The 26,604-nt window shown below is 45.5% G+C and overlaps 1 protein-coding gene across 4 annotated transcripts in view; it reads right to left on the reverse strand.

Moving 5' to 3' along the window:
• The window catches only part of TTC7B (tetratricopeptide repeat domain 7B), a 315,415-nt gene that overhangs the window by 282,747 nt on the left and 6,064 nt on the right, over positions 1-26,604 (reverse strand). For all 4 annotated transcript variants that reach the window (XM_077123321.1, XM_077123320.1, XM_077123319.1 and 1 more), the window contains exons 2-3: positions 9,529-9,683; positions 4,606-4,774 (exon numbers count right to left, since the gene is read on the reverse strand). In XM_077123321.1, the coding sequence (XP_076979436.1) occupies positions 4,606-4,774; positions 9,529-9,683 (324 nt within the window). The remainder of the gene's footprint in view (positions 1-4,605; positions 4,775-9,528; positions 9,684-26,604) is intronic.

Genomic DNA, 26,604 nt, shown 5'->3' on the forward strand with positions numbered 1-26,604 from the left:
CCTGAACACAGGTTAATTCTCCTCTCTCCTTGCATACTCTAACAAGTTCAGACTGGTCAATGAGACAAGGCTCTAATGGACATGTCTAACCACATGTGCCACCCCCACCATCCCCATGCCCTGAACTCTTTTTGTTCCCAGGTGCCTGAAGGCTGTCAGCAGAAGTGATGTGTGTTACTTCTGCTGACCCCAGACATTTCTGACTTTCCCGTCCTGTGAATGCAATGCCCCAGTAATCCAGCTTTGATGACGCAGATGTGGACAAGCCCTAGCAGGTGGTGAAGGAACAAAACCTCAGTGAGCAGAGCTGCCCCGCTAGTCTTGACCAGCTGGACAATAAGAGGAAAGAAAAAATAGCTTCCCTTGTGTTTGAGCTGACATATTTTGGTCCAATTATTACAGCAGGATACCATACCAAGGCTATTTATAAAGGTTATCACTAGGAAGTGATGACATCCATAAACCAATTCCAGTTCCCACCGTCCCAGCTACAGAAAGTTACCCAACCACCAGTAGATCCAAATCCAAATGTAGACAGTAGCCATCTTTGCCCTGCCCCCAAGAATCCCACTGGGAGAAGAAGATCCAGGGCCACTCAGTGTGCTGGAGATTATTTGAGACAGCTCAAACTGTATCCCAAAGCAAAGTCCTCTATTCACTGATTAACTCAATATTACTAGAAGTTAAAAATTTCTCCATTCCTTCTATTTCTATTCCCTATTTCTCTACCTATGTTTAAGAGATAGGAAGAAAGAAAGAAAAAGCTGAGATCCACTTAGGTGGTCCAATAAGGGAAATGAATTGAAATGTAGCACCTTTGTGAAAGAAATCCTTATCAGGCTATGTTATGGTGTGATGTTAGCATGCTCTTACAGGTATTTTCCCATAATTGCTGGGAATGACTGTGAATCATGGAAAATGTTCAGCATGTTACCAACAGGAAAAGGAAGCACAGCTGACCATGACAGTTAGACCCAGAGTAGCCTGAATGACATGATGGGCAGCCAAGTAAGGAAATTTCATTTGATAACTGAGCACTAACTATGTGCTAGACATAATTGTCCTAAAGATGCCGAATGAACCAGAGTTCTTCCCTTCGGGGTGCTTGAAAACTGTACAGCTGATTCTAATATGATTTTCCTATAAATTTAATCTACTATGTTATGACAATAGGGAAATATGATTGTTTCTGACTGGGTGAGTCCCAGAAGGTTCAGGGAAGATGGGACACATACACTTAAAGGATAGAAAGAATTAAGCAGGAATCTGGGCAAGGGTGAGGAGTTAGCGTAGAGGAGCAGAAGGTGGGGCTTGAAAAGAGGGGTGCAGTAACACATCTATGGCATTCTCTAAAGACCTGAATGGTTTCTACCTGAAGAAAACTTGCCTGAACCAAATGATTTCTGATCCACATGCCAAGTCAGTGGGGTGATTAGGAGCTGAACACTTCACATTGATGCCCCTTCTGCCACTCAGTAGCTGAGAGCATGTGCTCCAGAATCAGCCTCTGAGGTCAAATCCTGGATCTACCATTTCCTAGCTATAGAACCCAGGCTGGTTAGCTAACCTCCTGCATTTTCTCATCTGTAAAATGGAAAGAATAAGGGTGCTTACCTCATAGGGTAGTTGTGAACATGGAATGAGACATTCCAATAAAGGACACATCATCTAGCACATAGTAATCTCTCAATACCTTTGCTACTGATATCCAGTCTCATCGCCCTCATCCATAAAATAATTGTTCAGAGGATTAAAGAGAGAGTAGAGCACCTACCAGAGTACAGGCCCATAGAAGCTTCTCACTAACTGAATGAACTGGCTTCAGACTAACAAAAAGTGAAGAATAATATTACCTGACCAGGAGGAAGAGCTCCCGGTTGTGGCTAAAAGAGCAGATGTGTGGGTTTAATGACATTTCCAGGCTCTGGATGAAAGTCCTGTTCAAGACAAACCTCAGGTCACCATGGAAAAGCTTAGGTGACCTATGAAGCAGGGCATGTGACAGCAGCAGGCAGGTAGCAGAGGGGAGGTATATGCCCATCCAAGAGGCAGCTACCACTCAGCTCCAGCCTGGCACTGACCTGCAGAAATGAGGGGAATGTGCTCAAAAACCTTGATAAAGAAAGGAAACCCAAGAATATTCCTACACAGAGCTAGGACCAAGGGTCCCTGAATTCCTCAGAGAACTCACCTGTCTTTGGGTATCTCCAGGAATTAGGCTGGCAATCTCTCTCCATTTCTATCAGTGACTTCTAGTGCTTCCCTTCAATAACTCCCCCTTCCCCCTCCAAATACTGGTCTTGTAAGATGAGATTTATATCATGCTCACTATGTGCCGGGTACTGATTTAAGCATTTTATATATACTTGTTCATAAAATGCTTGTAACAACCCAGTAAGAGCTTTAAGGCTGGGGAACCCGAGGTACAGAGAGGTTAAGGACTTGCACAAGGAACCTGAGGTAGAGAGAGGTTAAGGACTTGCATAAGGTCACATGGTCAGAATAGGAAGGAGGCAGAGTCAGACCTAGGCAGCTGGTTCAGAGTTGATGCTCATAACCATCATTTCCCCAAACCTCTCACCTGACCAACTCAAGTTCTCAGGGTCCTGGGTCCTCCTGGGCTGCAGCCCACTTCTAGAAAAAAGTGACCTTCCCTCTCCGTGTGTGTTTTCTGGGTCACATACCAGCAGAATCAGAAGCCAGTTAGGGACAGGTCTCTCATGAGCCAGCCAGGGTGTCCCAAAATCCAAAATGCTTCAGTGCCATGGCTGAATCACCCAAGGGCAAATGCTGGGAACAAGCCTCTGTCCTGCCTGTCATGCCTCAGAGCCAGGAGGCTGACCTGGCAAAGCCACCTGCAGACAATTTGCCTCCCCTGGGCTGTCTCAAAGCTGATCCTAAGACTGGCTTCTTTCCTGGTACTAAATTGGCCTCAAAGCCATTCCCAAGTCCCAACTAGCAAACCAACACCTGGCCACAATCTATCCCAGGCACACCAGTTGGGTAACTGGTGCTTGGAAATCACCAAATGAAGCTTTGTTCTCATTCCAGAATATTGTCCCTGGCCCGGAATATCTCTCTCTCTCTCTCTCTCTCTCTCTCTCTCTCTCACACACACACACACACACACACACACACACAACACACACCATGAAGCCCATCAGCCTAAGGCATATGAGGTGGCTGAATAAGCACCAGCAAGAACAGGGCAGCTGTGTGGCACAGACAACAGCATATATCATGGCTCAGACAGATGCAAACCCAAGCCAGGCCCTCCTAGGACCCCCTGAGACAGCCTCAAAGGACCAGGACCATCAAATTGCAAGAGTGTCAACAGCAAAAGCATTTTTTCCCAGCCCACAAGGACATTTAAAAGATTAATTAGTTGAGCCCGGCAGTACTTGAGGCTCCCCAGGAAACTGAGTGAACACATCATCCCCTCACAGAGCTCTTAAGGACAGTGCCTCAGGCTGGGGCTTTATTCAGTGCTTCAAAGGACAACTGAGTCAGACAGGTGGGATTCCCTAAAGTCCCTACACCTCAGCCAGAAAGAGGAGACAGCACACAAGTGGTCAGGTCACCTCTGTTAGGAAGGTCAGACCACCAGGCCCCTGTCCTCTATGCCGGCCAGTCAATGACAATGTGTGGTTTGGACAGCAGATGGCAAAAAGGAGAAGAGCTGCTTCATGGTCCCCTCCTTGCCATGGCCCTTTAGAAGTTCAGTTCAATGTGCACTTCTTCCTCCAGGAAGCCCTTCTGGCCCTGTTGGACAGCAGTAGCCTCTCCTACTTGTGAAAAGCTTTTACCTGCCCTTGGGATTCACCTTTTGCTACCTGGTTTGGGGTTGACATTTTAAAATACCATTTATTAAACATCTTGCATGTACCAGGTACTATGTTAAGTGCTTTACATACATTATTTGACCTAATTCTCACAAAACAATATGAAGCAGATGTGATCATGCCCATTTTACAGATGATAAGATGGCAGTTTGGGAAGGTCAAGTAATGGCGTGCTACCTCTCCATCATCTTCTTTCCCAGGACTGCATTTTCTCATGCTGTATCACAAACTCCATGACAACAGAAATGATATTTGTACTTTCTTTTATCCGGAATTCCCAGGCACAGAATTAAACAGTAGGCAGCTGACTGTATAGTCACCGCCACAAATATCAGCCAACTGACCTTAATTAGTCCAGTATTAGATAATATTAATGAATAAAAACACAATCAGCCATGTGGCCAGTTAACCACATGACAAGACTCCCCAAGTATGCTGTGTAGTTCAAGATCAAGAAAAGCCCCTGCTGAAGTTGCATATTAACCACCAGGAAACTTTACTGAAATGTTTTTCTTTCATTTCCTTCAGTGATAAGTGAAGAACTGAGGATCTGAGGATACATGTTGCTGGACTTAAAATCACCCTGTAGGGACAGCAGGGCTGACGCAGGTAGCCCTGCCAACAACTGCCAGAGTTAATCACCAGCCAAGAGTACATGGGTCAAAAGGGAAGCTCCAGAGAGGCTATGATGCCTCCAGATAATGTGACATGGCAGGGGGCAGGGAGGTGGGATGCTCCAAGGAAGAGAAGGCACAGGCCTCACCTTTGGTAGCGTAGGCTTCTGCAATCATCCGCAACCTGTAGGGAGGGACGGCTATCAGTGGCAGGTCATCGAGGCCCACCCGGGCATAGATGTTGAGCGCTTCTTTATAATCTCCTTCCACATAATTCAACTTGGCCATGATCAGATTGGATTCTTGTAGGAATTCTGACTAGAAGGAAAAGGAGAGACAGACACCATTTTCCTACCACATTGTCTGATGCTCCCCTGGGAACTAGCCATTTCCTGCTGTAAAACCCTGAGGTTTCTCTGCACAAAAATGTGTACACAAATGTTCACAGCAGCATTATTCACAATATCCAAAATGTGGAAGCAGCCAAATCCCCTTCAAAAGATCAATGGACAAACAAAATGGACTACACCCATAAAATGGAGTATTCTTTGGGACTAATAAGGAATGAAGATTGGATGCATGCTACAGCATGGATGAACCTCAACAGCATTGTGCCAAGTGAAAAACAGTTGGTCACAAAACATTGGTCACATTTGCATGACTTCATTTATATGAAATAGCCAGAAGAGGAAATTCCATAGAGACAGAAAGTATATTAGTGGTTGCCAGGGGTTATGGCAAAAGAGAGGATTGGGGAGTGACAGATAAAGAGTTTAAAGTTTCTTTTTGGGATGATAAAAATGTCCTAGAATAGACTGTAGTGATTGTTGCACAATTGTGAATATACTAAAAACTGTAGAATTGCATACTTTAAATGAATAGATGATATGGTATGTGAATTATATCTCAATAAAGCTGTTACAAACAAAACAAAACAAAACCAGTGGCTGGCTTCAGGTACCTGGGCTGGGCTTGGTCAAAGATGGAAGGGACACTTCCTGAGGAAAACATACAAGCACCCATCCCAAGAATGGTAGCTGCCTTTGACCTACCCACTACACTGGGATGCACCACAAGAGTGCAACCCAAAGAACCCAAAGACAGATGCTTTCTAAGTTGGTACAAAAATCAAGAGTTGCTTTTTTTTTCCAGAGGTGGGCTTTTCTCACTGAGTCACTCTAGTCCTTAAGCTGAGGTTACTGATCCCTGGCCCCTCCCCAGGGGCTGAGGGCTATAACAGTCCTGACAGGCTCTTCTGCCTCTCCAGGTAGGAGAGGTCTGCCTGCCAGTCCTCCCCTACCAACCTCATCCTCTGCCCTCCTCCCTCCCCTACCACTGCCCTGGCCCTCAGCAGCAGCAGAATTGTCCCAGCCATCTATACAAGGAAACAGACTTATCACCCTCACCCAGGCCTTCTCCTTGGAACTTCAGATATTCAGAGGCTAAATATTCCAGCTTACAGAAGCTCCCATGAATCAGGATGCTACTACCTTGTCAGATTGCAAAATAGTGCAGATTCACGGGAGCTGTATGGTGGTTAGATTCCAGGTATTTCTTGAATGGGAGCAGGGACAAGCAGCACTGGAGAGGACAGATGGTGGAGTGGGTAAAGAAGGGGACAAAAGGTTATACAAGAGGCCCATGGGAGAGACACCAATGCAAGAAATTAGAATTATATTTGGAAAAAGAGAAATCAAAACAGACTTCAGAAAAGAAATTAAAAAAAGCACCCACTGCTGGGGTGGGAGATGGGCCAGGCATGGTATTCTGAAAAGGTTTTCTAGGAGATTCTGCTGCAATTTCTCTTCTTCTCTGAGTCCTCTAGCATCTGACAACCACTGGCTTAAAAGCAAACTGAAGGGCCAGATGGAAAATAAGCAAGATACCAAAGAAAATCAGAAGTCTAGGGGTACTGTTTGTATACCTAAGAGAGGCTTGCTGAGCAAGTCCAACTCGCAGCATGGTACAGAGGGGTAAGCAGCTCGGCAGCCTGGGACATGGTAAAACAGTATCAACACGGCACATGTGGCTGCCTTGCCACAACAGATAAATAGGCACAATTTTCTTGACTTGAATCAGGTGCCAAGTCTCCTGACTCCTAGTCCAGGGCTCTTTCTACCATACCACACTGCTAGCTTACTCTGATTTTGCAAGCTAGATTGATTTGTGTTGGGCACCTGTATTTGCACAGGATTTTTGATAGTTCCCAGCCAGGAGACACACTAGACTTAAGGTCAAGAAAAGAGGAAGTTTCAGATTAGCCACTGTGTGGGGCAAAGCACCCAAGGAAAAGCTATGCAGCTTTTGGAACATATATGGGGAAGGAAAATGAGAAACAGCAATGGAAGACAAAATTTCTAGATAGAGCCAATAAAATGATCAATGGCATATCTAGCTCTGTATGGTTTTACAGAACACCCGCATCTGAGCAACAAAGCCACCCTGGGCTAAGCAGGATGAGAAGGCATGACGCTGAGAAAACTTAAGCAATTTCCTAAGGTCACACAGCTTAGGACTTGAACCCAGTATGCTGCTTTGAAATGATGTATGTACCCTAGAAAAGCCACGTTTTAATCCTAATCCCATTTTGTAAAGGCAGCCGTTTCTTCTAATCCCTATTCAATATTGTATGTTTGAAACTGTAATTAGATCATCTCCCTGGAGATGTGATTTAATCAAGAGTGGCTGTTAAGCTGGATTAGGCAGAGGCATGTCTCCACCCATTTGGGTGGGTCTTGATTAGTTTCTAAAGTCCTATAAAAGAGGAAACATTTTGGAGAATGAAGGAGATTCAGAGAGAGCAGAGCAGAACAACATAGCCACGAGAAGCAGAGTCCACCAGCCAGTGACCTCTGGAGATGAAGAAGGAAAAGGCCTCCCAGGGAGCTTCATGAAACAGGAAGCCAGGAGAAGAAGCAAGTAGATGACACCGTGTTCGCCATGTGCCCTTCAAGATGAGAGAGGAACCCTGACCATGTTCACCATGTACCTTTCCAGATGAGAGAGAAACTCTGACTGTGTTTGCCTTGTGCCCTTCCACTTGAGAGAGACACCCTGAACTTCATCAGCCTTTTTGAACTAAGGTATCTTTCCCTGGATACCTTAGATTGGACATTTCTATAGACTTGTTTTAACTGGGATATTTTCTTGGCCTTAAAACTGTAAACTAACAAGTTATTAAATTCCCCTTTTTAAAAGCCTTTCTGTTTCTGGTATATTGCATTCCGGCAGCTAGCAAACTAGAATACCCAGGAATTCTACCTTTAAATTCAATGTTCTTACTATTGCATTGGGTTGTAAAGGCTGAGGGTAAAAAGTGGGGAAAAATGAAAACTACTAGCACTTGGTAAAAGAAAAGGTTAATTTTTCAACATAAGGCTAGGAGGATTAGAAGTGGGAAAGAAACCAGCTAAAAGTCAGGCCAGAGGAGGGACCCTATGTTGTTCTCCATTATCACCTAGTCACACCTGCACATACCCTCCCCGGACACCTGAGAGCTGTGGCATCTGATGCCCACTATACCTCCAACCTCTCCAGCTGGTCAAGGCCCACCAGTGTCACCAGAACCCCTGTGGTTAAGAGCAGTTGATATAGAGACTGCCTAATTTGAACAAAAGTGTGGCATAATTCTTTGAAACAAATGGAACAGGGAAAGACAGAAGACTTGGTTTGGTGTTTATAAAGTCCCAACGCAGCATCTTAAGAACCTGGGCTTCCTATGTTAAAGTGATACCACCAAGTGAGCCTTACAGGGGCCTGAAGTTGTATCCAGTGGGAAGAGACAATCACAGAGCCACTCATGGTCTCTCTTCCTAACTCATAACCATTATGAAAGGTGGCTATCTGTCAGAGTTTCCAGAAGCCTGCAACTATAAGTCTAACTGATATTAATACTAATTTATCCAAATGTTGCCCAAGCCCTGAGCTGCAACAGGGCCAAGGATGTGGCGAGATGACAAGGAGGAAGAATATCTCAGAATAAAAGCTCACAGGCTTGGAGGATATAGAAGCTGGGAAGGTCCAAGCCCACCCCTTCAATAGCCCACCCCATTCAAACCTACAGAAACTGAGCCCCAGAGAGGGAACTGACCTCCCCAGGGTCACAGAGCAAGTTGGGAACAGAAGGGAAGAGAAGAAAAATGAAAGAGAAATTATCAAGGTCAAAAAGAAAAAGTTAGAGCTTCAAAAGTTCACTAAATACTACCCATCCTCAGAGAAGATGACCTGGAAGGGGTTGGAATACAGGTTGGCTATCTGAATGAGAGTGATTTCAGGAAAACAGCAACAGCCAGACTTCAGGGATGGGGAAGTGTCCAGAGTCAAACAAGCATGAGCTAAATGGGGGTGGGGAGCCAGGGTAAGCAAAGGAAAGAACATGCCTGTGAAAAGCAAAAGGAAATAAAGGGAGATTCAAAAGAAGCTAGAACGGAAAGACCCATGTAAGGGAAAGGAAAAGCTGAGTATAAATGGAGGCTAAAAAATCAGGAAGATAAATAGAAGGGCAGTGCTCAAGATTTCCTTTGGGTCAACACTCAAACAGAGGAAAGTTCCCATCCGGGTCACTCCCACACCAAGGTGCCAGGCCTGCTGTCACAGCTCTGGGCCAGAGAGACTTGCTATAACTCATGAGCCACAAATTTTAGGCAGGAAATTGTGCATTAAGTGACATTCCTGATTAACTTCTTTCTTTTCCAAACAGCAGGGGAAAGTGTCAGCTTGGGCTTTGGGCCATATATGACAGCTTTATCTCAAGCACCTGGGAAAGATTAGTGCCATTTTTTAGAATAATGTGTCATTGAAGACACTCCTCAGAGGGACTCCATCATGCCAGAAGCCCCCACAGGGCAGTCAGCCTGCCTAGGGACTGGTGTATCAGTTGCTCGGTCTGCTGATCTGTCATCCTAAGAAGACAAGCTATGGAAGTATGCAGATGCACCCCAAATCCCCCCAGTTCATCCTTGGGCATCCTTCCACATCGTAATGGGAAGAAGAGACAGAAGCCACACATTGTTCAGAAAATGTGTTGCCAGCATCTCCCCAGTATTCTCGCTTTGCCCAGAGGCCCATGGTACCTTAAGGTTCCCTCTGTCCAGGGCGGCGGTAAGATGCTTGCGGACTTCGGTTAGCTGGGGCCTAGGGCCTCGGGGGCTGGCCCCCTGCCGCAGAGGGTGCTCTTTCAAGTACTGTTCCAGCTTCGACTCTCCGAGGAGGAGTTCTGCCATGTCATCTACAAAGAACAAAGTGAGCAATTAAATGGGAGCAAGTAATGGGCTACAAGCTGAAAACCAACCCCTCCTGCCCACCCCAAAGACCTTAGGACATCTATACCCTAAGCCTCCAGGCCCCCAGGAAGGTCCTTTTGAACTTCCTAACCTTAGATGGGGTCCAAGTGAGCACCGTCTCATGTGAATTCTGTTCATTAACAGGCAATGTTCCACTAGTATGTATTCAGACAGGTATTGACTCATGCATTCATTCATTCCTTTATCACACATTTATTGAATCTAGAATGATGGACACATACTAACAAGGAATGAACTCAAGTTCAGTAGAAAAATTAAAGTTGTATTATGATATATCCAGTATTATCTTTGTAAAACACACAACAAACCTCAATACTCTGTATTTTCTAATGGCGATACTATGAAATGTCCTAGCTCTTTTGTGTTCTAAGCCCTTATACGTGGATATGAACTGGTAAACTATCTGTACAGTCAGATTCTTAGGGTGAGTTGTGCCAAAGTGACAGCCTATGCCTGCAATCTATTTCTGTCTAAAAGTCAAAATTATACCACCAGTGATAGCTGGAATCTTTGCATGATGCTTTTACTCCTAAAAGTACATGCTTATATTTATATCTTTACTGTGTTCACTTGTTAATTAGAATAAAAACTTACTCCAGGAGAAGCTGTTTGAAATTCACATGCCCAGAATTAAACCCAGAACAATTCACACATACAACCCTAAGTATGGCCTACTTTGCTGTGATGGGGCAGAACGTAATTTTATCAAAATATAAGAGCAGTTTTAAAAAGTCTGGAAGAATATACCTCAAACTCATGATAGTAGCTACCTCTGAGGTACTGGGGAAGTGACCTCAATTGGGTTTAGTGACCAAAATGGACTTTGGCGTTACGTTAACATTCTGGTCTTAGAAATGAGAATAAATGCAATTGATTTATAATTAACTCCAAAAATCATCACTGAGAACCCACATTGAGATTCTAGGTGGTAGGTCCATCAAAGGCCAAGGGCTATAACAAGAGCTTTCCCAAATTGTTAGTCTGACCCAAAGCTGCTGAATCCAAAGTCACAGGAGTGCTACTCTCTGTAGGCTGGGAAGCCTAAAATCATCTTGTAGTGCTGACAGCTAAAGTCCTGGGAGGAGCCCAGCAACAACAAAATGGAGCCAAGTTAATTAGCGAACTCAAGAATTCTTTAGTCAAGAAAAAGGCAAATCATCCACAAGGCAGGGAGAAACCTGAGCAGGACCCACATCAGTGTTCAACACAAGAAGGCAGGAAAGCCATGTCTGCAGGGTGTAGAGGGACACAACGTGGAAACCAAGCAAACCAGCCCACCTGAAATGCTAATGAAGAAAAAAAGTGGCAAGCAGCATTCTCCCAGAAGCAAGAGCCGTTCTTGAAAAATGAAATCTATTTAATAAAGAGATTATTCAAAACAGAGGACTTGGGAATAGAAGACCTGTAGGCAGGGGTCTGGGAGTGGACATCAGATCATTTAAATACAGAATACTAAATACTTGTGAGAATTATAGTCCTAGAACAGAATACGAATCTTATAAACCTATACAATGCAAAAACAATATAACAAAAAATTGGGAGGAGCTTAAGAGTGCCATATCCTCATCTTTCAAAACACCGTGACAGGTGGTTTTAAAAAAACCACAATTCTAATTTCCTATTTTTCAAAAAGTTTTAAAATTTAACGGAATATCTTAGGAAAGACTGTCACTGGTGGTGAAGAGTTATTTATTTGGAGCTCAACAAATCCTTCATATTCACTGTAGTTTCTTTTACCCCATTAGTATTTATTAGTGCATTTTCTAAGCAACACTGATATCCAAAAGACAGATATGTAATGTAAGCATTTCTAGTAGCCACATCAAAAAAGAAACGACAAAGTTAATTTTAATAATTAATTCATATTTATTAATATTAATAATATAATAATTTGTAGTTAATTATTAATGTTGATGTTAATTATTAATAAATAATTTAATGGTGTTTTTATTTACTCAATTATATCCAAAATATGATCATTTCAACATTAATCAGTTTTAATAATTTTAAAAATTATTAAGATATTTTACGTTCTTTTTTCGTACTAAATTTTCCAAAACCAGAGTCTCTTTATTTACAGCACAACTCAGGTCAAACCTGCCATATTTCAAGTAACCAATAGCAACAGTGGCTAATGACTAGCATATGGACAGGAATATGACCATCACTTATAAAAGTATGTCTAAATATTTATCATTACATCTTATTTGTCCTTCGTGAGGTATCTAGAATGTTTTATCACTTAATATAAACAATAGGAACTTCTGCATGATAGGGTTTGAGATCATTTTAAGTTTTCATCTTTGTAGTATCAATCATTTATAATGAGCAGAACCATTTTATAATACTACTTTTAGAAAAAAGCTATAACTTTTCTTTAACACTAGAAGTACCCATGTTGGGATATTAATTGTGATTATTTCTGAGTGGTTAGACAATAGGTATATGTTGAACTTCTTTCCTTTATATTTTAAATTTCAATAAAATAGAGCATAGGATTCAGAGTCCTACATTTAAATCCTAGTTTGTCACTGCATGACTTTGGCCAGATGACTTAACCTCAGCATTTTGGGGGACAATTCTAAGACAGCCTGAGCCAAGGATGTCTCTCTCCCATTATTCCGGGCCCCTCCCTACTACAGGACTCCTCTGACCCTGCATCTGAAAAAGGCTGCCCTGAGCAGAATCCCCAGGCCAGAGAGCGGAGAAAGCAGCAGACTGAGACCCCTACTACCCCTTACCCTTTTCTAGCTGTGAGGCAATAGGCAAGTTACTTACTCTCTCAATGCATCAATTTGCCTGTCTATAAAATGGGTACTGCAGCACCACATTTGCAAAACTATGGACTAGAGCTGATGAGTCCTGCCTGAGTTCTGAGGGGTAAATGCTGTGGCCTGAGCGGCCACACCTCTAACTTGGGACATAAAGGGTGAGGAGGACCTGGATTGGCCAACAACATGTGGGAAGGTCAGACCAGAGAATGGAATTGGGATCAGGCTGTGGAGACAAGGATGGTTCCCCACCACTCAGTTATATCCAACATCTACAGCATGAGGCCCAAGTCCCTCTGCCTGGAAACCAGGTCCTGGCCTGCTCTCCACACACGCCAGCCCAGTTCACTCCTCCAAGCCTTTGTGCCAACCCCTCCACTGAGAACCATTCTTAGCAAACACTTACTATCTTTCGAGCACCGTAGACCTCTCCCTTTATGCTACCCCAGAAGCCTTGAGTACCCCAGCACCTAGGTGTCTGCATGACTGTTTTCCCTTCTAGACCATAAGGAAGAGGCTTGAAGGAAGAGCCTATGAGTCATGTATTTTTGAATCCCAGGGCTGAGCGCAATATCTGGCACAGAGCCAGTGCTCAGTAAATAGTGGATTAATTTGATGACAGGCTGGGGCCTTTAGACAGTATCCCACAGGGTAAGGCCTGTTGCTACCTATAGTAGAGCCCACTTGTTGTCCCCAAATATTCATTCTTCCCTTCTTCCTCTAATTAGAACCTCCAAGTTTTACCGGAGCACATGACCCATCTAAACACTACACTTTCCAGGCTCCCTTGTGGCTAGATGTTGCCATGGCCAAGGGGATGTGAGTGGAAGTGCTACAAGCAGCATCTTGGTCACAGCCTTAGAGGGAACATGGCTGTGCTGATGCAACATGGCACATCCACCTTAGACCACAAGAGGGAAGCCATCCATTGAGGATGGCAGAGCAAAAAGACACAAAGAGCCTTAGTCTCCAACACCTGGAACTGCCACTGAGCTCTGGACAACTTATGGTCAATTATTACATAAGAAACAGAAAAAGAAAATCATCTATCTTATTCCTGCTTAAGTCACTGTCATTCTGACGTGGGTTACAGCAGCAAAACTGGTATCTTAACTAGATTTCCCAAACAACAAAAGGGCTTTGGTTGAGGCCCACAATCTGAGAATACCTTACCAACACCCATCTCTAAGTTCACTGGTTTCCAAACAGAATTCTACAGAACCTCCAGACCCTTCACCTCTCCTAGCTCATTGGTTTTATATCCAAGGCTTGCAAATATTTTTTATTTAAACAAAGGGTCTCCTAGTTAAAGAAACTTTGCAAAACTGTCACCCTAATTGCTATGTAGAATATTCATTCTTTGTGTTTATCTGATCTCCTGACACTGGGGCCATGAACCAGTGTCTTGATGCCAAGATGTGGCAAGAGCACAGCTCTATCAAGAACAACTTGGGGGGGCCCTAGGAAATGTTCAACTGAAAAAAGTTTTCCTCAGAATTAGGAAACAGGGTCCTTTCCCACTGGAGGTCCCAGTCTTTCAAGACCATATGGCATGGTATGGGCTCCAGTGAAGAGTAGGAGTAGGAGAAGGAGACAAAGCCTTCACCAAGAATGAGACAGGTGCACATAGGAAACATAGAAAAATGTGGGGAAAAGCATTTCAGGTGGAAGGAACAGAATATGCAGAGGTATGACACAGCCTATTTATTTGGAGAACTACAAGTAGTTTATTGGAGCTGAACCATAAAGCAGTGGGACAGAGAGAGGGGAACAGTTGAGGGAGTTTCTTGCCAGGCAGGCCTGAAAGCATACAAGGTAGCTAAAGAACACTCTGAGTCCATGAACACTTTTTGGGAGAAAGAGGGAAGGAAGGGACTCTTGAGGCCTCTACTGTGTGCCAGGAGCCTAACTTCAGCATTCCAGATCATGAAGGACTTAAATCTGAGTTTCCCCACTTGCCAGCCCACACTCACTAGACACAGAATACAACCCAGTTGGAAGTCCCACAGCTAAAGGTGGAAAGGCAAGACTGCTAACTGGGAATGGGCACTTGAGTTTCCAGAGTGGAGAAACCCAGGCAGTACAATGTGGAAGAAAGAACTCTGGCTTCAGGTTGTCTTGGGCTTGAACTTCAGCTGCCTCCCTTACTAGCTGTGTGGCACTGAACAAATTACTTAACTTCTCTGAGTCTTAGTTTACTCACCCAGCTACTGTGAGGATTCGAGATGATACACATTAGGCACATAGTATAAAACAGATGCTGACTATATGTTAGCTACTATTACTGTTATTCTCATTCAAGACTTACTATTTCCTAGAATATTTATATTGCCTCTTGTGGAACCAGAAAGTTCTGAGATACATCCCTGTGCTCAAAGGCCTGTAACCTAAAGGAGGATAACATTCAGTAACAGCCAAGCCATAATAACCTCTTACTAGGTGCCATGCAGTGTGCTAAGTAGTTTACATAATCCTATAAGTTCTCAAAGCATTACTAGGCTGTTGTTACTATTTCTATCTCCATCTTATAGACAGGGAACCAGGCATGGCAGGTGAGGTAATATGCTGAAGGTCACAGAGATAGTTTATCCTGGTGCTGGGAGGTGGACCCAATCAGGCTCCCTACACTGTCTGTTCTGCATGCCAGGTACAAAGCATCTACTCATCCAGTAATCAGAGAAGGGACCCAGCCTCCAACCAGAGAAGAGACCCAGCCTTCCTCCCAACTAAGCCCCCTGACCCCTTTGCTGCAGGGCTGGACGGCCGGTTTCTAAGTCCCCTTCCTGCACCCCCTGCAAGGATTCTCAAGTGACTAAGGGACGGTGGAGCTCTGGGACGGGCTCAGGGATGCCCGAGTCTGGTTTCACCTTTTCCAAGGCATTTTTCAGGGTTTAAATGAGGTTACCGGAACCAGCTCCCCAGACTTATATAGAGAGAAAGCCTAACGCTGAATAGAGACCACTCATTAGATCCCTCACTGAGGAGTGTGGGGAATTAGCCTCTGGCAGGGGAACCCTGGTCCCCGGGTTCATCTCTAAAGGGACACCCCATAAGCTCCATGGCTAGCTCAATGCCCAGGGGGTGCTTAGTCTCCCCGATGCCCCAGGGAAGGAGGAGCTATGACCTTTGCCACTTGAAGCAAATGCCCCTTCCTAACTAACCACTTTCTCCTTTGCAGGATAAGCAGCTGATGTGCAGAAATTTGATCAGTTGGAGGAGAAAAAACTTAGGGTTTATACTCTATTCCAGGGAGTACTTGACATCAACACAAAAACTCTCAACTAGGTTTATATGTTCATAGAGAGGCATTTAGTACAATTCAAGCCACCCCTGCTGCGGTTTCAATCCAAGAGGAAAAAACAAACCCCTATTCAAGTAAGAACTGGTTTGGCAGCATCTCCTTTGTTGCACAGCAAAGACCGCCAGGTTCTATTTCTTATATCTGTGTTACCTCAGTAGGTTTCACCCTTTTGTTTATTTGGCTTCTTATAAAGCAAAGGTAACAAAATCCACAGCACCTGTGATACCCCTACCCCCCAAAGAGTGTTGACACAAGGAAAACTGACACTATGGTGTAGTGTGGTGGGAACACAGGTTGGTATGACTGTCTATGGAGGGCAATTTAGCAATATTTATAAAACAACTTATATACCTCTACTGCCTGAACCAGAAATTCCAATTTTAGGAACTTATGATCGAGATACATTCACTCGTGAGCACAGAGTTGTACACAGAGGGATGTTTATTACCTACAGCCTTGCTGGTAACAGCAAAGGATGGAAAACAATCTCAAGGGTCCTTGAAGGAAGATGGGCGGAATTACGGGGCACCCCACACAATGGCACACAGTGCATCCATTAAACAAACTAAACTGACCTAAATACAACTCTGGGGCAGCCTGATCACATGAATGGCTGTGTCTCCACGCGCCCTCCAACACCAACCCTGGCTTCAGCAGTGGGACGAACTCTGTTGCTCAGCCACAGAGCACCACTAACAGAAGCTTGGGAAAGTGCTCACTCACGTCTGCTTCCCTCCTTCTCTGTGTCCACTGTGAGAACATGCTCAGCTGGCCGAGAGCCAGCCCAGGCCAACCTGCTGGAGGATGAACAGCCACGCAGAGCAGAGTTGAGGTGTCTTTGCTGAGCCCCAGACAGATAGGAGAGCCCAGCCACGAAGAGCCCAGTGACCAGGCTGACCCACAGCTGACCACAACTGCATGTGTGAGCCCCGGTAAGCCACAAAGGTGGTTATTTTAAGGCACTAAGTTTGGGGATGGTCTGTTACACTGCTATAGGTAACAATCTCTAAGAGTGAAGGGTGACAAAATAAGACCCAAAACAGGGTATACGGTATGCCACTATAAATAGTGTAAGAACAAAAACAACTACTGTATATACTGTCTTATAAATGTACAGAATATTTCTGAAAGGACTCCCACAAATGTGAGAGCGGTTGGTTCTTTGGAAGGGAGATAATATAGGAGGGAGGTTATTTTTCCCACTATATATCCTTTCATAGTATTTGAATTTTATTATTATGTATATGCATTCATTACCTACATAAAACATTAACCCATTCATTTGAAAAACAAACAAACAAAAAAGGCCTCATTAACGGCGGGCTCTGAATTTGGAATAGCTGGTCTGGGCCACTCCCAGAGGGGTTCCATCCTCTCGGAACCAAGTGAAGGAGTTTGAAGTCTGTGGTTACTTCTGAGAGCCCATCTCCAGCTCCTCCTGGGCTGCCAGCCTCTCAGGCATATACACTTGAGGCCTTCAGCATCCTCCTAAAGCTATAGCAATCTGTCAACCTGAACATGCCCAGATATGCTGTACCTTCCTCCCTTCTCCTGGCCCAATCCCAGGCATTCTTTAAGACACATTCTGGTCACTTCAGAGAATCTTTCCACAGCCTAAGCTGATCACAGCCCCCGAATACTTTTGCCCATCCATTCATCAACCAGCATTTCCCGAACACCTATTGGCATCAGGGACTTAGAAACAAGGTCTCTGCCCTTCATAGAGTTTACATTCTAGACAGGGAGACAAATAGTTAAACTAGGAAAAGGTAAGAGATATGCAGAGAATTCAAAGAGGGTAGTGTGACAGCTAGTGACTGGTTGGCTACTTTACATTGGGGGGTCAGATCAGGGAAGGTGTCTCCCAGGAGAGGATGTCAAAAACATGAATGACATGATGAAGACAGCCATGGAAGATCCAGAGATGGAACATCTCATGTAAAGGTCCTGAGGTAGAAGCATGGCTGATGTGTTCAGGGAGTAGTGAGAAGGCCACTGTAGCTGGAGCAGAGAGATGGACAGTATGTGTGTAGGGGGGCAAATAAGAGAGATGGGTAAGGGCAGGCTACAAACATTCCCACAGACTGTGGCAAGGAGTTTGGTATTCATTCTAAGTGGCATTAAAACTCTAGGAGGTTTTAAGCAAGAGGATAAAATCATCCAATTTAGGTTTTAATAAAACTCTCTGTCCACTGTGTAGAGAATGAACTAGGGGATGGAGTGGGGAGACAAAGGTAGAAATAGAAGGTTACTGCTGTAGGCAGGCAAGAGGTGGTGGCAACTTGGAAAGGGGGCAAGAAGGTAAGATATAGTGCAGAAAGGGAGAAAGAGTCAAATCATATATCTTGGAGGTAAAATGAACAAGACTTACTGCTGGATTTGAGATGTGGTAGATAGTATGACGGCCCCCCAAAGATATCCATGTACTAATCCCTGGAACCTGTAAATATATCACCCTACATGACAAAGGAGACCTTGCAGATGTGGTTGCATTAGGGACCCTGACATGGGGAGATTAGCCTGAATCATGCACGTGGGGCCTATGGTCTTTATAATGAGGCAATAGGGTCAGAGTCAGAAGAGGGGACATGAGGATAGAAACAAGGGTCATAATCAGAGATCAGAAAATCAACACTCTGGCTTTGAAGGTTGTGGGAGGAACCATAGCAAAGGAAAATGAGTAGTCCCCAGAAGATGAAAAACACAAAGAAACAAATGATCCCCTAGAGCCTCCGGAAAGAACCAGCCCTTCTGACACCCTGATTTTAGACCAGGGAGACTCATTTCTGACTTCTGACCTCCACAACTATAAGTAAATAAATAGGCATTGTTTTAGGCCAATAAACTTGGGATAATTTTTTTTTTTTAAACATGAGCAGGCACAGGGAATCAAATCTGGGTCCTCTGGCATGGCAGGTGAGCATTCTTGCCTGCTGAGCCCCTGTGGCCCGCCCTAAACTTGGGATAATTTGTTACAGCAGTAATAGGAAACTAATACATGAAGGATAAGGAAGAGAGAGGAATTAAAGGTGAGTGCTAGATTTTAAATTGCATGATGGTGTGGAGGGTGGCACTATTTTTACCATTTACTGAGGCAAGGCAAGACCAGGAGGAAAAAAAAATAGACTTCTGTTTTGGCCAAACAAAATGTGAGATGACATTCTATACCCAAGTAGAGATGCAGGTCAGTTGAGAGAGGTCTGGATCCGAGCTCAAGGACGCTGAGTGGGAAGGATCAGGGAAGAAAGACCAGGACAGTGTCTGTTACAGGAACTGAGATTAAAGAATGTGGCCAGAAGGAAGGAGTGGTCAAGTGGGTTAAAAGCTGCTGGAACATCAAGTGAGATAAGAACAATGATGTTATCATTAGATTTTGCAACACAGGCACAACATCAGAGGTTAAACTTGACATGAGTAGTCTTGGTGGAATGAGGGGGATACAAGCCCAACTTTGGTGGGCAGAGGAGACAGACAATTCTTTGAAGAAGTTTGATGAAAAAGGAAGGAGAGATGGGGCAACAACTAGATAGCAACATGAGGTTAAGGAAGGGATTGTTCGTATTTAATAGGAAATTACAGGGCATCTTTGTTTGCTGAAGAGAATGATCCAGGAGAACGAAAACAAGCACTGATGCAGGAGAGAGAAGAGAGGACTGCAACGGCAAAGTCCTGAGAAGGAGAGACAGGAGGGATTCTCAGCAAAGGTGAAGTAGCTGTTGGCCTTTGAATGGAATTGAGCCTCCAAGCACAGGCACAGGAGGAAGCCTGGTAGACTCAGTGGTAGGAAACAAAGGGGTTTCCTAACTACTTTCATTTTCTCAAGAAAGCATGAGGCAAGGTCATCAGCCAGGACTGAGAGGGTGGTGTTCAGAGGATGTAAAACGTCTGAGAAGAGAAAACATGTGAAATAGAAGTTCTGAAAGTGGAAATACAAATATACTAGAGAAGGGCTTTAATGTCCAGTAGATCTTGGTCCTCAGCTGCAAGCACCCACACAGGGGCAGACACGGAGTAGGGAGAGAGCTGTGTTTAATGAGGGTAAGGACATTGTTGAGAAGAGGTCAGTACACACACCTACTAGAAAATAGAGATTAGCTGTTCCCACAGCTATTTTAAAATGCAAGTCATATCATGTTAATTCCCCTCAAAGCCCCCAGTGGCTCACCTCTCACCCAAAACTAAACGCAATATCCTTGTAACTTATCAGCTTGGCTCTTACCTCCTTCTTGACCTCTCACACTCACGCTACATCTCCAGTACTCGGCACATAGTAGATGCTCAATAATTGTTTGTGGAATGGATCAATCACTAAACCTGACTCCCCTCATGGGCAGGACCCAACCAAGTTCTTCAGTCTCGAGAGGCCCCAAACCACCTCCCATACACACACACAAGAGTGCCTTGAACCTAGTAGGGATATGACTGCTGACTGAAATCCAAGCCTCCCCATTTCCATCTCACAGTCCCCAGTGGTCCCCCCATCTTTGTTTAAATTGTGAGCCAGTTCAGAGGGCCTGGCTATTTGGAACTTTTTATCAAAAGGCAAGGATGGCAAAAGTCAAATTTTAAGGAGCTCAGAAGGAGTTGGCAGAAACAATATTCTGGGCAAATCTTGGTAGCTGGAGTCCAGGCTTCACAGCAAAGCCTCCTCCTCACAGCCACACCTAATGCAGAAGGACCGGATGGGAGAGTAAAGTGTGGGGACAGAAGACAGTATTTCCACTGCACTGGCAGAATAGACAAGAACACTGGTGTAAAAACACAAGCACACACATATGTGCACACAAGTGCATATACTTCCCTTAGAGAAGACTACCCCAAGAAAAGAAGCAATTTTAAAGTCATTAGCTTGACCCTTACAGTTGGTTTGGCCTGTCCCCAGAAGCAGGGCAGGAAGTGACTCTCACAGGGAAGGGATGTTATCAGGCCAGCCCAGAAGGCATGGAAATAGATCTTGCAGGAAGCCAGCTCCACACAGACAAGTTAAACACACACACACACACACACACACACACACACACACACACAGGGAGAGTCATGAGGCATCTCTTAAAGGTCATTGCCCTAATCCAGCCTCTGCCCTCAAGGAACATGGTCTGTTGGGAGATAGGCACCACCAAGTCTTGGCATGGCATGTAGAAAAACCACACAGACACTCAGAAGGTATCAGAACATGTGAGAGATAACCTGGGATAGAGGAATGGACAGGGTTTCTCCATTAAGACTCCAAGCAACAGACTCAACACAATTTGGTGTGTGCAGTGGGGCAGACAGGGAGGAGGCCAGCACAGGGGGTGGGGCAGCTGCAAAGGGCCTGAGAGACATACTTTCCCAGGTGTCCAGACCCAAGATAAACTGGAGGGCCAATTGCTTCGGCCAGGTGGGCCAGGGAAGGGAAATCGGCCCTTACTGCAAGTCCCTGGGCTTGGTACTCCCAGCAGTATCACCTCATCGACCAAACACTACTCCAGAGATGGCTAACTTGAGGGAAAAACACTACTTCTTGTTAGGCTCAATGACAGAATCTGCAAGGGCCAGCGAGGGCAGTTCCTCCCAAGGGAGTCCAACATCACAGTAGAGGGGTGGAGCCAGCCTGCACCTGAGCAGAGAGACCAGGAGAGGCTGCAGAAGAGAGCATCTTGTCCTGGGAAGGGCTTCTTGGCAAGTGTCCACCCGGTAGTTTCACAAGAGAGGCAGGAAGGGAAAGCCCAGTGCACTGAGCTGAGCCAACCCTGATTGCAACCCATCAGCCTGGTGAACCCAGAGCCCCAGGCAGGCAAGGCCATGCACAGTGGCCCTAAGGACAACACCAAGAGTCTTAAATGGGGGTCACATCTTGGATGGACACTCCCTCCCCTGGGCCTTCACAGCCCATTGTAGGACTCCCTGCGCTCCAGATCCTCAGGCAGGGGCCGGCACACAAGGGTTCAGTAGGTGTTGGAAGAGTAAATAAATGGACCCGAGCAAACGCATCAAGAGCAGAGACCAGGTCATTCCTTTAATAATTTATGACTGAGGACCTACTGTATGCCGGAAACCATTACTAGTGCTTGGGAGACATTAATGAACAAAACAGAGGTCCTGCCCTCAGGAGGCTTCCAGTCTAAAGGGCACGTCTAACTTTGTATCCCCATAACACCCCTCCTGTCCCAGGCTCACGAAACTGCTGACAGAATGACCGAAGGGGAAGGACTGTTAGGCTGTAAGAGCTGGACTGAAGCCCTGGGTCCATTTTTACTAGTTCTCTGACCCCAGACAAGTTACTTCTCTGTACCTTTATTTACTTTTCTGTAAAAAGGGGATTTATAATAGCCCCTCACTCATAAAGTTGCTGTGAGGGTTTTTAAATAAGGCACACTGCCCACAGTAAAAATTTAACAAATATTAATGTCACCAATTAGAGCAATCAGACTTCATTCAGTTATTTTACAGTGTGCGAGAACTGTCCTCCCGCCAACCACTCAATATTAAATCCCTCACTGTCTCTGGGTAGCGATTTCCTGCCCAAGATTTTGGCCCAATTCTTTAATTTTCAGCCATTTTCAGTTACTAGAATGATCTCATTCTGAGCTGCTCATTCTTAAAAACTTCACTCTCCAGCTTCATTCAAAGCGTGTTGCCTCCTCTGAGAGAGGCCTGGTTCTGAGACCAGCTTTCCCCTCTGCATCAAGGTCCTCCCCTGCCCCAGAACGTTCTAGTCCATAAAACTTGTGGCTGACACTATGACACAGTCACTGAGGAGGTGGCATGCATTTTCCCTAGTGGTGTCTAGCTTGCTGGACCCTCTTCCTCACTGATGACCCCCTCATCAGAGGGTCAGCTTTGTCTCCCTGCAGCCCCGCCTCTGGTACTCACCCACGACACTTCTCTGGGCTGAGTGTGCCATTGCTGGCCTTCCACTAATCTCTCTATTCCTTACTGGGTGCCCTCTTTCTTCCCTTCCAAGCCCTAAAGGAGCTGGGATGGCAGGGTGGGGTGGGAGAGGGAACCAGACCACAGACCCCTTTCAGGCCCCACTGGCACTGACTGCTCCAACAAGCTTCTAGAAGTTCCTAAATGAAAACTGCAGGGCACACATGTCCTCATCCCCTTCTTCCCCATGAAGGGGAAGACAGAATGATAAGGCCAATGGGCCATTCCCTGGGGCTCCCAAAACACCCTCTTACTCCTTTGTTCTACTCTAATGGGGTACCAGGGGGTTTGCAGGTTCTGAGGGTTGGCACACGAGATGCTAGAAGCTCCGATCTCATGATTCTCCTAGAACCCCCCTGATCTGGCATCATGGAAGAAAAAACTCACCCCGAAGTGTGCAGCTCTCAGAACTCTGAATGTGGAAAACTTAGCTAACTAACACATTTGTCCTTGGTCTTGGGCCTTAGCCAGGATTCAGCCCAATAGGAAACACCCCACTGGACATCTTGCTACATTAGCTATCCTTATTATTGTTATCTTCCTGCCAGCTCCTACTCCTGCAAAGAACCAAGTATCTAGACCTTTCTCCCAACCTTTCAAATACATTAGGCTGTTTTCAGAGATGATGCTGGTTCCGGAAATTGCATTATCTCATTTACTCCTTAAAACAGCCTAGGAGATAAGGAGGGAGGCTCAGAGAAGTTGAGTAACTCCCCCAAAGCCAGACAAGCTGTGAGTAGAACCCGGACTGGAACCTGGGTCCAAAGGGACAAAGCCCACAGCTTTCTTCTGCCCCTCTTTTCCCTCCCTCAGCTTCACTAAAATACTTCCATCCACCTGACAGGGTAAATTAATGTTCCATCTTGCCCAGGACAGAGGGTTCCCAAGACGTGGGACTTTTAATGCTAAAAACAAGAAAGTCTTAGGCCAATGAGCAGGTCACCCTAATACTGCCCAAGGCCCTTCTTCTGGGGTTCAGCAGGACCAACCCACCACCCACTGAACCCACCAGCCCTTAGCTTTCCTATAACCCAGCTGCATGCTGTAGTCTTCTGACTGTCACTACTTTCCTCGGGCTGCAGGGTCACATTCTGTCTCACCAACTGAACAATCACGTTGAAAGTCTTGTCCTGGAACTCCCTGCACCACAGTTACCCGGGGCACTGGTTAACAACCCCACTTCCTGAACCCGGCCCACACCAAGACCTTGGGGATCAGAAGCTCAGCCGGCCTGGGAATCTCAGCTATCACCAACAAAGCCCCGGGTGACTCGGCTGCCCGGTGAGACTGAGTGACTATTCCAAACTAGAAGCTTCCTGTGGGCTAGTGACCTGCTCCTCTATTTCTTCTGAAGCCCCTCTGCACCCAGTGCTTATTAAATGCTAACTATTGTGTGTGAGGGTTGGGGTGGGGGGGCTTCTAGGCCTGTCTGATCAGACAAATCATCTGAGGCTTTGTTTTAAAATGCAGATTTCCAGCTCTACCTTGGACCAAGAGAATGTTCCAGGGTACAGGTCTGGGAATCTATAATGTCAAGGGCTCCCTGATTCAGAGCTACTTGGTGTGTTCACAGACCAGGGGTATCATCCATTATTAAGAATGCTGAACCTAGGGTGGACCACAGTGGCTCAGCAGGCAGAGTTCTCGCCTGCCATGCCAGAGACCCAGGTTCGATTCCCAGTGCCTGCCCAAGCGAAAAAAAGAATGCTCAACCTCAGGCCCTGCCCCAGACCTGCTGTCAGAGTCTCTGGTAGAGGGATCAGGCTTCTAACATGACATCTGGGTGATTCTTTGATCTGCCAAGGCTAGAAAATCATGAGTGTAATAGAAAGAATAGTGGATCTAGAGTCAGAAGTGGGCCAGAAACCAGAGTCAGTTAGCACCTATAGGCCTCTGTCTACTCATCCCCTGGGTGAGAATTGTGGCCTCTGGTTTCATACAGTTGTTGGGTGGATTAAATTGGACTTCATGTTATAAAGTTCATGCCCAAAATCTGGCGTACAGCAGAAGCCCAAGAAATGCTTTTTCGTTCCTATCCTTAGTGACACTTTTAAAACCTGTGAAGTCAGGGAAACAAAGGTTTCAGATCACACACTGTGCACAAGGTCATTCATAGGGCAAAGGCATGGGGAGTGTGACTCCAGGCCTGGCTGGAAAGGTCTTTGCTGCATGGATCTGCCACCTCCTCCGCTGGTAGCAGGGATCCAGGTACTCTGTAAGGTTTCCTGTGCCATGTGGCTATCCTTCATGTTCTAAATGGCACCATCTACCCTGACTATCAAACACTGCTCATTCACATCTTGGTGGCTGATGAGGATGGCTTTGAGAGAAAGCCCTTTCCCTCTTTCTGGTTTCAGAGATGGGAAACACGTGCTTTCACACAAGTCAAAGGCCTGCAGCTCTCTACCAGCTGCCAAACATGAGGTCACCCAAGGGAGCAGGGAGATGCCCAACTGAGTTGAACGTGAAATCAGAGCAAAGGCCATTTCTCAAGTGCCCAGTACAAAGCTGGTCAGGTGGCTGGGACATTGGGTATGCTTCGGGTAAGGAGGAGGTGTACTAGTTAGAATGCCTTCAGCAGCAAGTAATAACCAAGCAACTGACTCAGTGTGACTTTAACAGGAAGGAATTTATTATCTCACATAACAGGAAGCACAGAGGAGAGCTGATGCCACTGGCAGTTCAGCAATGCAATCAGAAGCCCATGTTCTTCTTGTCTCTCTGCTCTGCCACCTTCAGTGGGTCAGCCTTCCTCCTGGCTGTCATGACCACAAGAAGGCTGCAGCTCCAGGCTTTGTTGGCATGAACAACAATTTCCAGGAAAAGGAGAGACCACTTCTTCCTCCAAGTCCCTCCTAAGCATGAGGAAGTCTTTCCTAGAAGCCTCTGATGCCTCATTGGCCAGAGGTAAGTCACATGCTCATGCCTCAATCAATCACAGGCAAGGGGTGAACCCTCCAGTGCTAGCACCTGCCTACCATGAAGCACAAGGAGAAGCAAATGGCTGAGCACAACTGGGGCTAGATCAGGAAGGAAGACAATGGGAAGGGATAGAGAATGCTGGATTGAGAATGTGACTGCTTACGGCTGGCCCCAATTCACTTGGTCCCATCAGCCCCGAAGATAAATACCAGTCCCACAAGGGACAGGAGCCACCACTTGTCCTCTGGCCCCCACTTCCATTTTGGAGGACCCTTGCCCTTATTTCCTTAGCCGTGTTCCATTTACTCAGAGGCCTCAGCTCCTGCAATTCAACACAATCCCACAAGTACATGTATGAGCCTCACCGCGTGATGTATGGGCAATACAAGTAGAATCATGGCTCTCTGTCCCTAAAAGGCAATGCTTTGGGAAGGAGGCAAGACACACAGCAAGAGAGGCAGCACAGGGGAGGGAAAACAGCACAGACCAGGAGACAGGATAACACCCACCACCACCACCACCACAAGGTGATATCTACTGAGGGCTGACTCTGTGCCTCTAGTGGATTTTTCTCATTTGCTTTTTAGGCCACCCTATAAATGTGGCACTATTATTACAGGTTCACAATCCCTTATCCACAATTCCAAAATTCAGAACTCTCTAAAAACCACAAGTTGATTTTTGTTGTTGTTACTTGACTGAGCAGAAAAACATGAACTGAACTGACGTGATGCTATTTATGGTCTACTTGTTCCTTTTGCAATGACTATTCATATGTCTTGATGTAAAAATACTAAGGTGTTTGATTATGAGGTGCTGCCTCAGACCCTGTTGGGAGTGTCACATAATGTACAGTTCACACATCACGTTCTCAAAAAGTCTGCATTCTGATGCATATCTGGCCCTAATGGTTTAAGAAAAAGGATTTCGGGGTATGTG

Source organism: Tamandua tetradactyla, chromosome 12, assembly GCF_023851605.1.
Source record: "Tamandua tetradactyla isolate mTamTet1 chromosome 12, mTamTet1.pri, whole genome shotgun sequence".
Taxonomy (NCBI): domain Eukaryota; kingdom Metazoa; phylum Chordata; class Mammalia; order Pilosa; family Myrmecophagidae; genus Tamandua; species Tamandua tetradactyla.